The sequence below is a fragment of the Carassius gibelio genome, chromosome A17 (genome assembly GCF_023724105.1).
Source record: "Carassius gibelio isolate Cgi1373 ecotype wild population from Czech Republic chromosome A17, carGib1.2-hapl.c, whole genome shotgun sequence".
In the NCBI taxonomy this organism is placed as follows: Eukaryota; Metazoa; Chordata; class Actinopteri; order Cypriniformes; family Cyprinidae; genus Carassius; species Carassius gibelio.
In genome coordinates, this window is record NC_068387.1 from 17,790,701 (window position 1) to 17,811,625 (window position 20,925).

Genomic DNA, 20,925 nt, shown 5'->3' on the forward strand with positions numbered 1-20,925 from the left:
CAATTTATCAACAATCATTTGTTTTTAAAAATCATAAGCTTTTTAAAAAAAACAATAACATTTAATATTAAGTGAATCAGACTGAATGCAAACTATTGAAGGTCATTAAATCAAGTTAAATAAAAAAGCTCTGCCCTAATTGACTTGCTGCTATTTCTTTAAATAGTTTATGGCTAAGCTTTGGGATTTGAATTCAGATTCATATAAATTTACCAAATGAATGTGAGTGTCATGTTCCTTGTTATCTACTATAAACTAGATTATTATATGTTTATGTTTATGGCCTTTATTAAAGGAAACATTTAAGCTTACCCTTCAGCCATGTGTATGTGTGCCGTGCAAAATGCACTCCAGTTTTGGAATTGAAATTCCACCTAAATGACTTAGCCAAAGTGTGTTTGTGCTGCGTAGGGGCTGGTTCAGGAATGTAGTATATGAGTGAACAAATACCTGAGGTGCAATGCTAGACCTCATGCCAGACTCCTCCTTCAGGACATCGGAGGACGCCGCACAAAGATGCTTTACCTTATCAGGTAAGTTTCACAAAAATACATGTGCTCACTGAGAAACACATGCACTCTTGTCTTAGAGACTTATCAGAACAATCTTGGTGCTGTTTTCCTAGAATACAAATAGTTCTCTAGCTCTCACATTCTTTAGGTGTTTCTAATTCAACTAATTCACTCAGACGTCAAGTTATGATCACATAAAAAGCCCCGAGCAGGACAACTTCCTTAAGAAATATGACATCAACTTAATAAATAATGAGACCTGTTAAACACAATGTATCCAAAGGGATTTGCAACTGTTTACATGGAAGGAGCTTTCAAAATGAAGTAGTTATTTAGCATATGATTCATCAAAGTGACTTTCATTATTAGAAGAACAACCGCCCTGGAGCAAAACGGGTTTAAGTGCTTTACTGAAGAGCACAATGGTGATACTAAAGACTACTTATTTGCCTTGTATGAGTAACTGTCCTTTAAGAGACCAGCACTAAACTCACTAAACTTGGAGTTGAAAATTTTATTTGGCATTGTTTTCCTGTTCTATTCTATAAAAAGAGTAAAAATGAATTTTGTTTCAAAGAAAACCAATTATATTTGAATGTACAGAGAACAAACTCATTGTATAAAACTTATCCAATGTCACTTGCTTGGCAGGCATATAAGAATGTATTATTCATTTTAACTTTTTGATTCCTAGTTTGTTGTTTCAACTTTGGGCAATTGAATATGTCCAAAGAGTAAACTGTTATTAAATTAACCATTCATTTTATATTTTTGATGCATGATGGTCACATTAAAACGGTCTTGAAAACAGTAAAATAAGTGTAAAATTCAATATATATATCTTTTGTGAAATTTCAAGATTTCACTACAAGTCGTGCAAAAATTGTAATAATTTATAGATAATCACAAGACAAAATCAGCATTTTTTTATAAAAAAAATAATAATAATAATAATTAAATGGTAATTTCCATCACATTATACTGCTAAACTCAATACAGAATTTGAAATTTGTATTCTTTTTTTTTTTTTTTTTTTATAACTTAAACAAATACAGCCTAAAACAGAATTTTCACATGAGATCCAATTTAAATACTTTAAACTTTTTTTCACAGAGACCCTATCTGATTACTGCTACCACTCCACCATCCTTGTGCACTGTATACTGTATGTTAAAACAGTGGTCTTTTTTTACTGTCCTCTTTGGCCTGAGCTGTGCAGTTGCATTGAGCTACGAATACCTGAATGAGAATGTAGAGTGATGGCATTCTTCTAAAGTGTGCTCATGATGCTCAATCCCTGCCACTCCTAGTTTACAAAGATACTATACAGTGCCAACAACACTGACTCAATCGCCATGCATGTTAGAGGAAATACTCAGAACCAACAGGAATGTCAGACATGTCTGAAACCACAAGTAGTTTGCGATATACACTGATTAGACTTTCAATTTGCATACGTTTGTCGCAGCTATGAAAATGCTATAAACATCCACAAATACAGTATGAAAACTCACAGCAGTATACGTCATAAAACAATAATACCCTACAATAACTATTAAGCTACAATCTGGAACACAGGAACATCTTCTCTTAAAGCAATCAAGAACTATGATTACTAGGGCCTTTAATATAATTTCCTTAAACACTTTCAGTACCTCACCTTCATGATCATTCTACAGGCTTCCCTCCTCCTCCCCCACACCACTTCTATTCACTTCTACTACTTTTATAATATTAAACAATGTATCTATTTCTGTAAGTAGCCCAGATGGACATTTCAGTGATGGCTAGTCAAACATGTTTACCTAAAGATATGGAAGTGTGAAATTTGAGTTTCCGAGAGACACCTTTTTCCTTCTTGTCATCATGTTTTGCAGATCACACATAATGCAGCAGTCACTTCGTTTTTTGTGGTGTTTGTATACTGAAGGACCTACTTAAAATGAGGCAAATTAGGTAAAAATCCCAAACAATTACTCTAGTGTGTTTTAGTGAGAAGACATAAAATATAAGCATATTACTTAATATATAATAATAATAAAAGCATAAAACTCACCAGAGCCTGTGACGTTGTTGAACCCAGCAGGTGAAATATGGAACGAGGATCTTCAGCAGGAAGGCTGACTTTGATGTTACCTGATTTTATAAATTCTCAGATGACAAAAAGTTGGGACACAACTGTGAAACCTTATTAAAGATGTACAATTCTTAAAAGTATGCATTTATGGTGTATAGTTGTTTTGCTAAGGTTTCAAAAAAATGTTTTTTATCTTTATAATGTATTAATCTATGGTCTGAGGGTCAGAACTTATACTGTAAATTGGATAAAAAGTTTGTTACTTGGAAATGAAAAATGGTTTACTTGTGCAGCATGAACTATTCATGGCATTTTTTGCATCTTAGTTGTCAGTGTTTCTAACCGGGTTGGTGGTATCTGAAACATTCAGTACTATGTCGGTGGTGTGTGCAATGACAAAAATGTATTTTCACAATTCAAACAAGCAGTTGCTCAACCACATTTCATTGCATTTCATGGTACAATTAGAGCAAAAAACAAAAGACCTTAAAAATCCAACTCTCGACTTGGACCAAACTGAATAAAATACTCTTTTTGTGCTCCTCTATATTGCCATTGGGTGAGTTTGCAGTAGGCTACTCATTTAGACACCTGTTTCTCTGTCTGCATGAAAACTGAAGCAACTTTCATTCCTGTGTTTTTCCTTCCACCACTATGAGGATCTTCTTTAATTAATGACGAGGCCTTAACACGTTTTTTTGTTTCCTTGTTGCTGGTGACTATTTCATTACAAAGATACAATGAAGGAGACAAGTTTGTACCCGATGCCCAGACGCTGATACTTAGATGTAACATGAATAAATTAAAGTCAAAGACTCAACTCCAAAGTCTCTCCCTTAAGGCGAAAGTACTGTTCTTGCCACAACATGCGCACAAGCTCAATACCACAGTCAGCCCTCAAGCATTAGCCTACGCTAAGCACACAAGGTGCTTTCCTCTTTCAAACACTTCCTTTTGAGGTTCGGTAATACATCTGTGGGCTTCATGACAGTGCAGTCAATAGGAGCTTAGCTAAGTACACAGTGTAATCGGCTAAGATGAGGGTCATAAATGGGTGATTCTTCAGTTAGATGCACTTTTGACTGTTTGAAATCGTGAAAAATGAAACTTCGTCAAACTATAATTCACTGGGTGGATTTTTAATAGTGTGTGTGACGGTTTAGTTTTTGGATATTTGGAATTGGATAAATACGTTTTAAACAAAAGCGTCAAGTAGAATTAACCCAACTTCAACATTTTTTATAAATGTATTAGTCTAAAAGTCCAAAATACCTTTGTACTGAACTGTAAACATTAACAATTCCAGCAGTTTTAGTGTACATGGAGTTAAAACATATTTTCTGTGCAAATAAACACCAACAAACCTAGTGTGAAAATGAGTGGTTACTTGTTTACTTGTCTCTTCTTTTAAATGAAACACATCGCACAACTATTTTCTGCCATGAATTGTAGTTAAGATTTGGCTCCATTTCTGCTGCCAAGAGGTTAAGGCTGCAAGGTGGGTGACTAATAGTATTACTTTCCAAAGCATGCTAAATAGATTACTAATATGAAATGTGGCTGTAACTTCAGTTCATGAAATAAAACAAAAAGCCTTTACTGTATGGCAGACTGGAAAACCTTTCAGAACAACAAACGCATTGCATTAAAACCATGATGACTTCATGGTTTTGTTTCATTAGGCATCTTTCTCAAACTTTCAGTATTATTCAACCAGACAGCAGTTTCCTGTTGGACGTTTGTGGGCTAATTTGATTGAATATGCCTCGGTATGCTGAGAAATATGAACAAGTACTTCCGAAATCCATTTCAGTCAGGGTTTGTGGGTGTTGCATTAACGTTAAATGGATAGTTCACCCAAATATTCTCTCATCATTTACTCACCCTCATATCCTTCCAAACCTGTGCGACTTTGTGTGGAACACAAAAGAAGATTTTCTGAAGGATGTGTCTGCTTTCTTGCCCATAAAATGAAAGTCACTCAGTCAAAATACTGTATCTTCTTATGTTTTTCTGGATGAATTATCCCTCTTTTGAAACGATCAAAACACAACCAGCAGTAACCTTTCTGTAGTGATATACATTCATATGCATTTCAGAAAGACTGTAAGGGGGTGTGTGGCTCAAGACTGTAAGGCCAAACCCGTGCAAACACAGCAGTCTTGCAATATTTCACTGTTGACAAACACACTTTAGTTTTTTTCTCATAGGATGTTTCAATGCTGTTGCTCCTAAGAATATGACTGAAACCTAGGTACCATAGACATTAAGGGGGACATGGTTCCAAAAACTTTTACCTTTGTTCCCCACAAATGTTAAATATTTGACCACGTACTTGACTAAAATATAATTTAGTTCACCATAATTCAGATATGATAATTTTTTGACGTTTTTTTCCATTATGGATTTTTTTGGGGTTGACTGATTGAATCACTGCTTTGGCAGTTCTGAACAGAAGCTCTCTGTGATGCAGAAAATAGACAATAATAATAATAATAATAATAATAATAATAATAATAATAATAATAATAATAATAATAATAATAATAATAATAATAATAATGAATTTAAAATATATAATACCAACATGTAACTGCATCATTCCACAGATTTGCATGCAAATTTACAATCACTTTCAAACTTACTCACTGTATCTGTAGTTTCGGTGTGCATTGCTGTGTGTGTGTTTGTCATGCTGGTGCTGTAGAACCTGTTAGGTTGCTTCAAATGCTTTAATCTAAAAGAAACCCCATGACAGAGCGGATGACAGTCAGATCCTCCTGGAGTTTAGAGGTGTCAACATCAGCGGCTACAGATACACTCTCATGATCGACATTGGGTAAGCGACTCACTCTCCACTGTCCAGTGCTCTTATAAATCATACAGAATCAGGAAGAACATCATAGTACAAAATGGATTATCCTGCATCTTCATCTGATGGAAAGTGATCAATTTATCTACTTGCAAAATATTGAAGTTTGTTATATCAATTCAGGACTAAAGAAGACTGTTCTGTTGTTAAAGCAGCTCCTTTATTATCTCTTTTAATATTTGTTTGGCGTGGACTGTGCTCTGATTGTTGTTATAAATGTAAGTCTATTGAGGTTTTGATATTAATACTTGTAGTGAACAAGAGAAATATTTTATATTTTGTTGAGCTGAAAATTTCAACACTAATTTATCATGCATCATGTGCAGGCTATAAAAATGAGGAATAACTTATAAGTTATGATAGCAATAGAAGCAAGTCTTTGGAAGCTGTTGTGGTGGTGGGTGAAGCTGAAACAAGAAATGATTCCCGCTGCTGATTAAACAAGGCTTTACTGAGCCAAATAATTATAATGTTCGAATCTTGACCGTGAAATCTTAATTACATTGTCAAGACCATCTGACCTTTCTAATCGCAGTCTGATTAATGTGCTTTAAAGAGACAAAATGGAGAAAACCCCCAATCTTAATTTCTCAGGCCCAAAGATTAATGGAGAAATTGGCACCCCTGAAATAGATGTGCCAGAGGCGAGTGTTGGTGCAAATATTTCTGCTCCAAATTTAAATGCAGATGTTAGTGCACCAAATGTTGACACTGATCTGCCAAGAGCCAATCTTGAAGCTCCAGATGTAGATATTAAATCACCTGATGTCAATATAAATGCTCCCTCTGGCAAAAAAAAAAGTGGGCACCATTTAAGAAACCCACATTTGGTCAGAAGGTTAAAGCACCAGAGGTTGGCTTAGATGTCTCAACACCTGATTTAAGTCTCTCAGCACCAAAGATCGATGGGGATATCAGCATCCCAAATACAGATGTCAATTTACCAAGTGCTGATGTTGATGGAAAAGCAGACATTTGTGTTTGGGGGGGTGGGGGTGCAAGAGAGATACAGAGTGACCTTGTATTTATCATCTCATCTTTCTTTCATCTGAACAAACTGGTTCTCCTCATGATCCACAGTCCATCCATTCCTAAAACATTCCTCACACAAACAGCACATACACAAACACATACACAATCTGTTACAGAATACCAAGTTAAAAGTTTCTTTTTTAATCTGTAGCACTTTGGAATTCTGCTTGTATCTAAAGTGTTATAAATAAAATGTATTATTATTATTATTAAAAAGCATTGGGCATGTGCAGGCTGTACTTTGCACATATGCATGTTTTCTGCAATTCTTTTGTTAAATAAATTATAACAATAATAAAAAAAATAAATCTCTGCTGGCATATGTTAGCTCAAACAGTGAGAGAATAAAGATGTCATAATGTCATAAAGCCACAGCCCATGTGACAGATCTCAAGACTGCAGAACTTAAAAGGGAGCATCATAAAACATCATTTGTTTATGTTTTGTTCTAAACATTGTGGTTTGCAGCATGGAATATTATCTTCATCTTATTTTCTTCTCACTTTGTGATCTAGGGAATGTGATTAACTACATTACAGCCAATTACATCTCTGTCTTTGAAAAACTGGAGGTTGTTCCTGACATTTCCCTGTCACTTCCTCTTTCCGTTCTTTAACATGCAATGTTTGCTATTTATTGATTATTTAAATAGTAGATATCGATATAAAAATAATCTTTAAAAAAAAACATGTAATACAGTAGTGCTTAAATTAGCTTTATTTCCAGTAAATGTACAAGGCTACTACAATGATGCAATATAGATGTAACAAGTGTCTAAAGGAGTGTGGGAGAGGTTAAAAAGGAAGCAAGGAAGCAACCACATACCCATGCACTTATATGATCTTTTTATGGCATAAAGATGACATGCCGATTGCTTGTAACAGCTTTGTTTTAAATCGGCAGGGGTTTCTCTTGCACTCTAATTTAAATTAATCTTAGTCGTTGTACTACCTTTGTATATTCCTAAAAAAAATAAACTAAAATGTTTGTTTGAATGGCTTTAGATCAGACATTTCTCTTGGAAATTTGAAAATGTAGCCTACTTCAAAAACAAAAAACCTCAAATGAATATCCACACAATACAGTCCTAAATGTAATGATAAAGATTACTTCAAGTCTTGTTGCTTTTTGTTTTGACAGGTTTCCTGGAAACCGGAATTCATGACATGTCAGTAGCATTTAAAGAAGTGAAGACATGATGGTTAGTACCCTCTCACAAATTTTTTTTAAAAATAAAATAAAAACAACAAAGATTTTGTCATTTTTTTAACAGAATTGCCACAGAAAATATTCCTAATACCTGACAGAGGTAGTTAGATTTGTTTAGCCATTTAGAAGACAGTGCATGTCTGATTCAATGGTTAGGTCTGCTGGAGGTTTCAAAATGGCTAACAATAGTTTACAGTGCCTTTAAGTGCATTTCACACATTCATTATACTTCTGATTACATCCTTGCTATGGCGTAGTAAATACTTTTTTACTTTATCAAATAATATTATGTATTTATGAGATTATAAACAAAATTCTAATGTATGGTAGTATGTCACCTTGTTCATGTGCAGAATGGAGAAACAAAGATTCATGCCCTCTCAGACAGTACAACTTTGGAGGACACAGAAAAAGGAGGGGTCGTTGTCACAGGAATCACAAATCCAGCGATTAACCTGAAGGAAGGTAAAGAACTCACTGTAAGGTCCAGACACTCGGCCCAAGGAAGGTATCCGGTGCTGGATGAAGGTTTCCTGCGTGTTCTGTCTTTCAGCGCGTAAAGTTATTCAGTTTAGGTTAAACTCAAATCTGACTCCATTTTATTATTTAATCTGACTCCATTTTAGTATGACCTCGAATTTAGGTTGAAATGCAAATTGGTTGTATGCCTTTTTAATTAATATTCTTCTGACATTTGATTATTCTAGTTAACTCTATTTTTATATTAACTCATTCATTCGGGTGCTCATGTTGCTAACAAGGATACAACGTAATCTACTAGTCAATAATTACAGAGTAAGACAGAATAGAATCAAAATGTAACAATTTATTTACAGTCAGGTAGATATGTATTTTGCCAATTACATATCCAATTGAAACACATCAAATCATATCAATATAAAACATCAAATTCTCAAAGATGAATCTACAAGTAAAATATGCATACCTGACCTTAGAAAATACATAGTATGAAGTGAAGAGACACACAACACACTATGGGCTTTCTGGCTACAGAAATCGCCCTGATCCTTTTGCTGCAATCCTTTAAATACCTCAGACCAAGACAAACATCCCCCGAGATGAAGACAGAAACTAACAATTGGAATTTGCATTAACTCAGGTCCCAAGCCTGGGTGGTTTTACAACTCAATGGGAACAGGGGGTAATTTACATGGAGGGCCCTAGGAAAGGACACTCCCTCCCATCACAGTAATCAAGATATCTCTTGACTCTTCAGATCTGTATTATCTTCTAATCTACTTTTGTGAGAGTGAGACCATTGTACCAGTTGCACTGAGACATTTCCAATGATACTAGACATGAGTGTTAGTTCACTTGCATTGACATTTTCATGTAATCATTTTGAGCAGACTGAGTAGAAGGAAGAATGGGTGAAGGGATTTAAAATGAAACAAATGGCCAGAAGGGGAGGAGGTCTCCTGCTCCTCCACTCTGTGGGGTGTCTCGAAGATGCCTGTGTATGTTTTTATTGTCTGTTTCTCAGGAGATCAAAGTATCTCAGGTTCTTTCGTCCTTACAGTTCCTCCGTTTGACCCCCAATGGGTCACATTCAGATGAATCCAATGGGGTCACCGTTAGATGATTGTTTATCTTCGAGATGTTATCTCAAAATTGTCTTTGTGATGTAAGCAGCTTTAGAAACCTTCTGAGGGCTGTATTCATCTGCAGAACACTCAGTCTCAGCATGTGTGTGTCGCTTGAGTTTGGCAGGTGGATGAATGTCTCCAGGGTTTCTACCTGTGGTTGAGCTCAGCATGTGAGCACAGTTCAGTGGGTCAATCTGAGCCTTTACGACTTGTTCAGTTTACGTGTCATTCCTTTGTGGAGAAACCTCTGCTCCTTATGGCACCTTCTCTAGGACGGTAGTCTGACCCATCTTCGTGAATCCTCTCACCTCCAGCGGTGCAGTTTTTTAAGCAGACTTCAGTAGGTGAAGGTGTCCTCCTTGCTTACACACTGATTTGTGTGGGACACCTGAAAAGCATCTTAGTGGCCATCCAATGACTGTATTCTGATCAGCTTTATGTCATCACCCATGGAGTAAGAAAGAAAACTCATAAGTTAATATAAGAGCAATAAAACAAAAAAGAAACCTGATGAATTCATGTCAGCCAGTGCAAGTGGTACATCTGATGTTAAAAGTGGTCCTATGTAAACATAAATTTTGGTATGAATGACTCAAAGGAAATGCAGCAAGAGTTCAGTATAATTTGAGCATTAATTTAGAGGTATGCAATCAATAAACAAGTCATATAATGACAATAATAACATTCAATCACAATTATGAAGGTATATACAATAATCACACTGTTAATTCAGGAATTTTCTATTGCAAGCCACTTTAGATGATGTTTTAGAAGGTTTTTAAGAAGTGACTTAGAATACGATTAAAACATTTTTCTACAATGTAAATCCTAAATTCCTTGTAACAGGTGTGTGTGTGTGTGTATGTGTGTGTGTGTTCATATGTGTGTGTGTGTGTTAGAATGGGTATCTGATATAAAGGTTAAGTCACAGTTGATGGTTTGGTAAAGTGTTTAATTTTATAATTGACTGATAGAGATGAAGTGCAGGCACTTCATATTCTATAATTTTAATAATGTTTATTGTCATTAGTGATGTGTTGGGAAACCAGGGGCCCTCTGGCTTGTCAACCACCCTAATGACAATCTAAAAGATTCAAAATTTTAAATTGTAAAGGCTTGTCTGCCTCTGTGTTAAAAAAATTTGCACCATCGATCTGTGACTTGTCGTACAAATGTGTTACAGTGTTGTTCCATTAGTTTTTTAGACAGTTGCAGATAGTAGATATTTTATATATTTTGGGAATGTAATTAATTCTATTGTCCTGTGTGTGTGAGGCTATCTGGTTCTGTCAGTGTGATGATGGACAATAGATCTTTAGTGGAGTACCATGTTTGTGATCTAAGCCATCATTGTCTTCTGATTGTAGTGTGCAGACTGGATAGTCTAGGTGAGGTGATGATGCAATGGGTGAAATGTGTGTTCTATGGTCATGTCTGGGAGATGAATGGAGTCTAATCTATAGCAATCTGTGTTGCAAAAATTTAGTTCCGGTTCTAATCCGGGAGGCCATGTAGATATTTGTGTGGTGATGTTCTCCTGTAAGGTGTGAATGGCCCCTTCAAGTGTCTTCACATTCATCTCCCGCATTTCAGGTTATGTAACAATTCTGTTGTCCTGGCTTGGTGCAGAGGGGACAAGACACCCTCCTGGTATCTGTCCTCCAAAGAATTGCAGTGGTCAACCTGAGACAGAAACAGATACAAAGATAACCACAGTTAATTTTGAACTTTTCATCAGTTTCATGTTCAGGCATGTGGAATTATTTTAACTACGTTCATCCTCATGTATTGTAGTTTTAATCCAGATGTCACATGAAACGGAGTTCGGTTGGTCAGATGTGAATCACTGCTCCTGTTTCAGTGCAGTCTGAGTGTGTAACACCTGATGCTGCTCTTGCAGTCTAGCCCTCACAGTCTGCTGTGTCATGAGCATTAGAGACCCCAGTTCTACTGGGGACATTTTCTAGATTAATTGGTGTTTTTATCACCCATGTCATCATGAATTCCAATGGACCAGTGTCCATGGCTTTAGTTGCTGTTGCTCTCATTACAGTCAGATCTGTGGGCAGAAATGTGTTAACAAAATCAGAGTTTCCATTTCCAAATAATGTTAGCCATTCTCTCTGATCAGATCAAATTTTTAGTTGGTGCTCCTCAGTGAAGGATGACTTGGTTTGCTATCGCTTGTGCCACACTATTGAAATGAAATCACACTTCCTCCCTTTTGGCATTGTGAAGCAAATCAATCTGCCACACGGTTTAAGTTCTCACATGTCACACTGTGGCCACATGGCTATTCTATGCTCCTCTACATGGTTTAACTGCAGCTATACAGAAAATAGCAGAGTGTACCACTCAGGAGACAAACAAATTCAACACAGACACACATGCAACTTGAAATTGCGATGCAATTCCAGTATTAAAGTTATTCCAATTTTACACAAGACACATGGTCTAGAATGCATGTAGCATCTACAACCTTAAACCTAAGTGTTTACACACTTACAGTAAAGCAGTCATGTGTTTTTTTAAGAATAAACTAAACTAAGCTATGTGTACATTTAGTAGCACCAACAACTATAATGTGTTTTCTATGCTCACAATGTTCAGCACAATTATAAATTTGAAAATGCAAGCAGGATTATTGAAATTTGGATGTTTCCATATTAAACTCATTGCTATTAAACTGCTAACCCACTAGTAAGTGAAGTCAGTAGCTGAAGGCCTTGCATAATCAATGCAGTCAACTCACTAATAGTGTTACCAGAGGTAGACTTGTTACATGTCAACCCCTGATCTTTTCCTTTAGAAAGTGATATCTTACTTTTCAGAAAATAAGGTGGAGGTCTACCCCTTCCCAGTGACCAGCATTTTTCCTCTGTATGGCCTATTTTCTGACAGGAAGAACAAAACCTGCTATCTTTGCCACAGGTTTGTTTGCTGTGTTCTCCTGAAGTTTGAGGATTTTCATGAATCTCTAATGCTTTCTTTACACCTTGCGCTCTGGTCCACGACTCTGCGCTATTATGGTGCTGCATCTCCTTAAGAACTGAAATCGGCACACTATCTTGAGCAGTGGCACAGGCTTCCTCTGAACTAAAAGTTCTAGATTCATCACAGCAAGTCACCTCCTCCAAGAAGTGGACATGCTTTTCAGTCCCACTGCTTTTAGAATAATTCCCTTCTGTCATCCAATGTGCAGATGCAATACTGTGGGGCTTTGATTTCCATCTGTTTTCTATCCTGGAACCCCAATCTACAATCGCTCTGAATGTGTTTTCGGCTGAATCTGCTCCGCTTAACAATGCATTTTGGACTGGAGTGCCAGCATTGTTCTTTATGAGTTGTAACAATGGTTCGTGATCACGGCTTGCATTTTCTAGACCGGAATATTCTTTGTATGTCGTCCACAGACGTTCAGCGAATGTTTCAAACGGTTCATTGCTTTCCTGCTTAATTTGTAGTATCCTGCTCCAATCCGCGCTCGTTGGACCCCTTATATCTAGCAATGCCTGTTTTAATCGTTCAAAGATACTTTCGTCAGTTTCGTTATTGTTTCGCTTGATTATGTCTCCAGATTTCATTTGAGGGGTTAATTTAGATCGGAGCTCTTCAGGAATGGTTAAGAGTGCGATTTGCCATACATCCCTAGTTTCCAATTTATACACTGTGGCTTGTAGCATCAGTGTTTCCCAATAGGGTTGGAATGGCCCTCTTCTGGGCATCATTCCCACGATCTGTTTGTGTGTTGTACACTCTTCGCATGTTAATGGGCGGCTAATCGTGGTTATTTCATCATTTGTATTTGTTATGGTTTTGAGTACAGCAATTTTAACTGATTTGGAGGGTTTTTCGCTGGATTTTGCTCTGGTTTTAATCGGACTTCGCTGATTTTGTTCTCTGTGTCTCTGAACGGGATCTCGGTTTCTCTGAGAATCTAATGCGGCAACATCATCATCGTCACTATCGCTGTTTCTATCATAATCAAAGGTTTCATCCAGTGCCGCTTGCTTAACTGCAGCCACTGGGAAGCCTGCATTATCACAGCAGTCTTCAAGAGCTGATATGTAATTGTTGCCGTTTTGGAGTTTGTTTTGAAGTTCTTCGATTTTTCTAGACATCATCTCACTCTGTCTTGCCCAACCTTGTCTTTCGAAAGTAAATGCCTCGACCTGTGCTCTTAACTTTTGCAATTCTTCAGAGCGCGCCTTTTCAATTTCTTTTATGCTTGTTATCGCGCGTTCGTTTTCAGCTATTGTCTCTAGGTCATTTTTGCGAAGAAGGTAGATGATGGCAGTCGGGATTTTTTTATATTTCGCTTTAGACGTCAATTTTTTGCCCTCGGCCAAAAACCAGGATATTATTTCATTGTTCTTCCATTTAAGGTTGAATCCTTTATCGTTTAAACGAAGAAGAGTGTCTTTTATTTGCAGGGCTTGAATTTCCATGATCTCCTGATCTACACTGTCGCTGTATTGTCCCTGAAAAGCCATGTTTCCCCAGTTAATTCTCCCCCCACCGGATTTCTACGGTCTCCGGTCTACAAATGGGTATGTCGACCCGTTCTAAAAATGTGTCTATATGTGAGGTGCAAAAAACTTTCCCTCAACACTTCTAATAGGAAAAAGGAACGAACTTACCACAGCAGTTGTAGACAGGGAAGAAGGAGCTCAAACCTCATATTCTCTGTGAGAATCAATCTGAATTTCGCGCTGGAAAGACGTCACTCGCCTAAGTAGGGAGATCACGGAGGCTGGTCACCACTGTAAGGTCCAGACACTCGGCCCAAGGAAGGTATCCGGTGCTGGATGAAGGTTTCCTGCGTGTTCTGTCTTTCAGCGCGTAAAGTTATTCAGTTTAGGTTAAACTCAAATCTGACTCCATTTTATTATTTAATCTGACTCCATTTTAGTATGACCTCGAATTTAGGTTGAAATGCAAATTGGTTGTATGCCTTTTTAATTAATATTCTTCTGACATTTGATTATTCTAGTTAACTCTATTTTTATATTAACTCATTCATTCGGGTGCTCATGTTGCTAACAAGGATACAACGTAATCTACTAGTCAATAATTACAGAGTAAGACAGAATAGAATCAAAATGTAACAATTTATTTACAGTCAGGTAGATATGTATTTTGCCAATTACATATCCAATTGAAACACATCAAATCATATCAATATAAAACATCAAATTCTCAAAGATGAATCTACAAGTAAAATATGCATACCTGACCTTAGAAAATACATAGTATGAAGTGAAGAGACACACAACACACTATGGGCTTTCTGGCTACAGAAATCGCCCTGATCCTTTTGCTGCAATCCTTTAAATACCTCAGACCAAGACAAACATCCCCCGAGATGAAGACAGAAACTAACAATTGGAATTTGCATTAACTCAGGTCCCAAGCCTGGGTGGTTTTACAACTCAATGGGAACAGGGGGTAATTTACATGGAGGGCCCTAGGAAAGGACACTCCCTCCCATCACAGTAATCAAGATATCTCTTGACTCTTCAGATCTGTATTATCTTCTAATCTACTTTTGTGAGAGTGAGACCATTGTACCAGTTGCACTGAGACATTTCCAATGATACTAGACATGAGTGTTAGTTCACTTGCATTGACATTTTCATGTAATCATTTTGAGCAGACTGAGTAGAAGGAAGAATGGGTGAAGGGATTTAAAATGAAACAAATGGCCAGAAGGGGAGGAGGTCTCCTGCTCCTCCACTCTGTGGGGTGTCTCGAAGATGCCTGTGTATGTTTTTATTGTCTGTTTCTCAGGAGATCAAAGTATCTCAGGTTCTTTCGTCCTTACACTCACATGTATCCTCTACGATGCCTCAATCATACAACAAGCTTAATGATAATAATGGATTATTTTTGTCTCTTACAGATGATCAGCTTGTTGTTGCAACCATTCATCTGGACCATCTCAGTAAAGATGAAGTGCTAAACCTGATCAGAATCCTCGAGCCCTACGACAAGAACCTTGAACTTAAGACAGCAAAGGATCTGAAAGCAGAACTGGTAAGTACCTTTTTGAATTAAAGAAAGAAAAAAGTAAAAACAGAGACTAAACATGTCTCACTATGTCTTCATGTCATCTTTCTCTTTAGTCTCGTGGTGATCTCCAATTAAACAGTGAGGCAGGACTTCAAGCACCAGGCGTTCAGATTAATGGGCTGAATGGACAGATAAATGCCCCTTGCCTTAAGGATGGCATCTCAACCCCAGCAGTAAATGCCAAAATGCCACAGACTGAGCTAAAGGATGCCACACCTAACTTCAGCCACCCAACTTTTGGCATGTCTGCACCAAATCTCAAAGGAGCAGGTCTGGATGGTACATTAGAAGCAGCTGATGTCAGTGTCTCTACCCCTACTCTTAACACCCCAGATGTTTCTGTTAATGTGGACAAGCCTGAACTGAAGACCAAAACATCCAAGTTCAAAATGCCCACCTTTAGTCTACATGGTAAAAAACCAAAGATTGACAGTGATGTGAATTTAACCGCCCCAGACATAAATGCTGACCTAAAAACCCCAAATCTTAATCTGTCAACCCCAAAGATTAATGGAGAAATTGGCACCCCTGAAGAAGACATGAATCTGGATGGTACATTAGAAGCACCTGATGTCAGTGTCTCTACCCCTAATCTTAACACCCCAGATGTTTCTGTTAATGTGGACAAGCCTGAACTGAAGACCAAAACATCCAAGTTCAAAATGCCCACCTTTAGTCTACATGGTAAAAAAACAAAGATTGACAGTGATGTGAATTTAACCACCCCAGACATAAATGCTGACCTAAAAACTCCAAATCTTAATCTGTCAACCCCAAAGATTAATGGAGAAATTGGCACCCCTGAAGAAGACATGAATCTGGATGGTACATTAGAAGCACCTGATGTCAGTGTCTCTACCCCTACTCTTAACACCCCAGATGTTTCTGTTAATGTGGACAAGCCTGAACTGAAGACCAAAACATCCAAGTTCAAAATGCCCACCTTTAGTCTACATGGTAAAAAACCAAAGATTGACACTGATGTGAATTTAACCACCCCAGACATAAATGCTGACCTAAAAACCTCCAATCTTAATTTGTCAGGCCCACAGATTAATGGAGAAATTGGCACCCCTGAAGTAGACTTGACTTTGCCAAAAACTGAGCTCAGTGGTCCAAACCTGGACATCGAAACACCAAAAGCTAATATTGAAGCTCCCTCTGGCAAGATTAAATTTCCTAAATTAAAGAAACCAAAAGCTTCAAAAGTGAAAGTACCAGAGGCGAGTGTTGGTGCAAATATTTCTGCTCCAAATTTAAATGCAGATGTTAGTGCACCAAATGTTGACACTGATCTGCCAAGAGCCAATCTTGAAGCTCCAGATATTAAATCTCCTGATGTCAATATAAATGCTCCCTCTGGCAAAAGAAAATGGGCACCATTTAAGAAACCCACATCTGGTCAGAAGGTTAAAGCACCAGAGGTTGGCTTAGATGTCTCAACACCTGATTTAAGTCTCTCAGCACCAAAGATAGATGGGGATATCAGCATCCCAAATACAGATGTCAATTTACCAAGTGCTGATGTTGATGTAAAAGCACCTGATGTAGACATTAATGCTCCGTCTGCAAAGCACAAGTTCCCCACTTTTAAAATGCCAAAGCTAAACTTGCATAAATCAAAGCTGAAAACTCCAGATCTAAATGCAGGGGTACAAGCACCAGACTTGGACATGTCAGCTCCTGGAGTAGATATTAATCTGCCAAAAGCTGAACTAGATGGACCGAATATAGAGGTCAAGACACCAGACCTCAACCTCTCTGCACCAGTTCTAGATATTAAAACTCCAGCTGTTGATGTGATGACACCAGATATTGATATAGAAACTTCATCTGCAAAGTTAAATAAGCCCCATGTTAAACTGCCTAAAGCAAATCTATCTGGGCCTAAAATGAAAGGTCCAGATGTAGACCTCAATGCACAGGCAGATCTCCATGGACCGAACCTAGATGTGAAAGCTCCAGATCTCAGTCTTTCAGCACCCAAAGTGGATGGCAAATTGAGTGCTGCTCCACATGTAGATCTGAACTTGCCAGATGCTAATGTCAAAAGTCCAAATGTAGACCTCGAAGTCCCAGACATTGACATAAATGTGCCTAAAGTAGACATTGATGCCCCTTCTGGCAAAGCCAAGCTACCTCACTTTAAGATGCCTAAATTTGGTCTTTCTGGACATCATGTTAAAACCCCAAATCTAGATGCACCTGATGTAGATGTGAATATCCCCTCAGCAGAACTCAAAGGACCTAATGTAGATGTTAAAGCACCCGATCTTAGTGTTTCCACACCTAAATTTGAAGGTGACATTTCTTCTCCCTCTGTAGGCATTGGCCTACCAAAGGCCAACTTGAATGCTCCAACTGCAAACATTGGGGGAAATCTAAAGTCACCAAATCTCAATCTCTCCACCCCAGATGTAGACATAGACTTGCCAAAAGCAGAACTTGAAGGACCTGATGCTACCCTTAAAGTCCCACATGTTGACATTAATGCGCCATCTGGAAAAATGAAGTTGCCACATTTCAATTTGCCAAAAATGAATTTCTCGGGGCCAGAAGATAAAGGGCCTGAGCTGGAAGCTAACACAGATCTAGATCTCTCAGTTCCCAAACTCAAAGGAGAATTAAATGCCCCTACTGTTGACCTAAATCTTCCCAAAGCTGAGATCAGTGCGCCTGATGTAAATGCAACTATACCAAAAGCTGAGGTCAGCATTCCCAATCTAGATATCAAGACCCCAGACTTAGAGGCTCCGTCTGGAAAGTTGAAACAGATTACATTTAAGAAACCAAAAGTTGACCTTTCTGGTCCAAAAGTGAAGACACCTGAGATTGATTTGAATACAGAAGCTCCTGATCTTAGCCTCTCAGCTCCGAATGTTGATGCAGATGTCAATGTGCCAGATGCCGATATAAACCTTCCCAAAGCAGATATTGACATCAGTGCTCCCAAAGGAAAGTTTAAATTCCCAACACTCAAAAAGTTTAACCGGTCTGGTCCAAAAGTCAAATCTCCTGATATTGACATTGCTGCTGATGTAAATGGACCAGATCTGAATCTATCTGCACTTGGAGTTGGTAGTCCTGATACTGATGTGAGTCTCCCAAAAGCTGGGGTTGATGTAGACATTCCCACAGCAGACGTTGACATCAGTGCTCCCAAAGGAAAGCTGAAATTCCCAGAACTCAGAAAGTCCAACCTATCTGGTCCAAAAGTCAAATCTCCTGAAGTTGACATAGCTGCTGATGTAAGTGGACCAGATTTAAACCTATCTGCACCTGAGGTTGGTACTCCTGATACTGATATGAGTCTACCAAAACCTGTGGTTGATGTAGATGTTCCCACAGCAGATGTTGACATCAGTGCTCCCAAAGGAAAGTTTAAATTTCCAACACTCAAAAAGTTTAACCGGTCTGGTCCAAAAGTCAAATCTCCTGATGTTGACATTGCTGCTGATGTAAGTGGACCAGATTTGAACCTATCTGCACCTGAGGTTGGTACTCCTGATACTGATATGAGCCTACCAAAACCTGTGGTTGATGTAGATGTTCCCACAGCAGATGTTGAAATCAGCGCTCCCAAAGGAAAGTTTAAATTTCCAACACTCAAAAAGTTTAACCGGTCTGGTCCAAAAGTCAAATCTCCTGATGTTGACATTGCTGCTGATGTAAGTGGACCAGATTTGAACCTATCTGCACCTGAGGTTGGTACTCCTGATACTGATATGAGTCTACCAAAACCTGTGGTTGATGTAGATGTTCCCACAGCAGATGTTGACATCAGTGCTCCCAAAGGAAAGTTTAAATTCCCAGAACTCAGAAAGTCCAAACTATCTGGTCCAAAAGTCAAATCTCCTGATGTTGACATTGCTGCTGATGTAAGGGGACCAGATTTGAACCTATCTGCACCTGAGGTTGGTACTACTGATATTGATGCAAGTCTACCAAATGTTGGGGTTGATGTAGAGGTTCCAGGCATCAACACTGAAGCTGAGAGCTCCAAGCATAGAATAAAATGGCCATTCTGGCGAAAATCTACTGAATCAAATGATGCAGATATAAGCATTAAAGCACCAGAAGTAAATGGTACCACTGGAGAAATTAAACTCCCTGAAAATATACCATTGTTCAAGCCTCACCCCCTACCTGAGATGAAAATGGAGAGAATCTTACCAATATTCACAGGAGGGGTTGACCTCAGTGCTGACCCTACAAAAACAACTACTGACACTGTTGTCTCAGTCTCGTCAGTCAAGACTTGTCTTAATGCTTCTCCTCCATCTGCTGGGGACAGTGGACAAACAGCTTCTGTAGATATCCAGGAAAAGCTTCGGTTATCTAATGCACGTACTACAAGCCCAGATTTATGCATATCTTCAGAACCAGGCAGCCCTACAGAAGTGAATAGAGGAACATTTAAAGTCACCGAGCCTGATGCTGCAAAGGACTACCAAGTAACTGATACAACTAGCAATGAAGAGGACGCCAAGATTACCCTCAGCTTGAACAACATGCTTGGTTTGTAAACAGACTAAACTTTAAATAAAACCAGGAGTCTTGTTAGTGTTGTTCCACACCCACTGCATATAGTTAATACATATGTAAAACAATACATACTTTTAAAATGGGTAGAGTATTGACAGAGAACCATTATATAATTTGACATATGACATTATTTTTATATTCAGCTATATACATAATTGTATAAAGTCCTCTTTAAATGTGCAATGATTGTATCTCCTCAAAACATGAAGGAAAAAATTATGAATCTGTAATTCTATTTTGTCACTATTTTATGTAATAATATCTAGTCTCTTGTTTACACTTATTTTCATTCCATATATATGTCAGTATTGCAAATTGGAAAAAATAAAATAAAATAAACGAACAATAACTTTTAAGCGCAAAATTTACATCAGTAAAATAACTTTTCTTTGTTTGTTTCATAAAGCATGTACCTATATCTGTTAGCGCACAAATGTCTCAAAATTCCTTAATAAAGTTTGATATGAACATTGCATGGACAATTCATTTTAACACTCATATTTTGATTTCACACCATTATACTGCATGCTTTGAAATTTAATATTATTTTGGTGGAGGGGGGGGTGCACAACGCCTTATCTGGGAATTTCTCCCGGGAAAAACGCATCCGTTTTTTTAACGCTAACTTTTTATAAACAAGTCCCAGTTCAAGGCTGGATTTGCACATCCTTTGATACTGAAAGATGGAGCAGTCCATGCTATAAAAGATCCCGGTCGTGATTCAGAACTGCAGACGGTAAGTGAAACGGCATCAAATGTCTGTTTTGTTGGCATTCGGTGGTCAAGTGCTCGTCACTCTTCATCTCCGCCTACGGCATGCCTCCAGGAGCTCGGCTTTTTCCAGAGAGAATCGTTAAGCGGTATCTTTCTTTTATAAATATGATAAAACTAAAAGCTTTTTGAAGATATGAAGGATGCAGTACTACTCCACAGGTACACAATATTGACATGAGATTGGGTAAAACTGTGTTTTATGCACCCTTTAAATATCCTCAAAGC

At 37.9% G+C, this 20,925-nt stretch overlaps 1 protein-coding gene across 1 annotated transcript; it reads left to right on the forward strand.

The window, feature by feature from the left end:
- The first annotated feature begins 7,727 nt into the window (after positions 1 to 7,727).
- On the forward strand, positions 7,728 to 20,639 carry LOC127933614 (neuroblast differentiation-associated protein AHNAK-like). The gene is made up of 3 exons (XM_052530702.1): positions 7,728 to 8,167; positions 15,212 to 15,345; positions 15,435 to 20,639. Exons 1-3 carry the CDS (start codon positions 8,026 to 8,028, stop codon positions 19,905 to 19,907), a joined length of 4,749 nt encoding a protein of 1,582 aa, XP_052386662.1. The 5' UTR covers positions 7,728 to 8,025; the 3' UTR covers positions 19,908 to 20,639.
- Positions 20,640 to 20,925: the final 286 nt, after the last annotated feature.

Bases quoted from the DNA above. Each gene is read 5' to 3' on its own strand.
- LOC127933614 (XM_052530702.1), top strand. From the start codon at position 8,026: ATGGTAGTATGTCACCTTGTTCATGTGCAGAATGGAGAAACAAAGATT. The intron at 8,168-15,211 runs GTAAAGAACTCA...TGTCTCTTACAG, and splicing joins AGCGATTAACCTGAAGGAAG to ATGATCAGCTTGTTGTTGCA. The intron at 15,346-15,434 runs GTAAGTACCTTT...CTTTCTCTTTAG, and splicing joins AGGATCTGAAAGCAGAACTG to TCTCGTGGTGATCTCCAATT.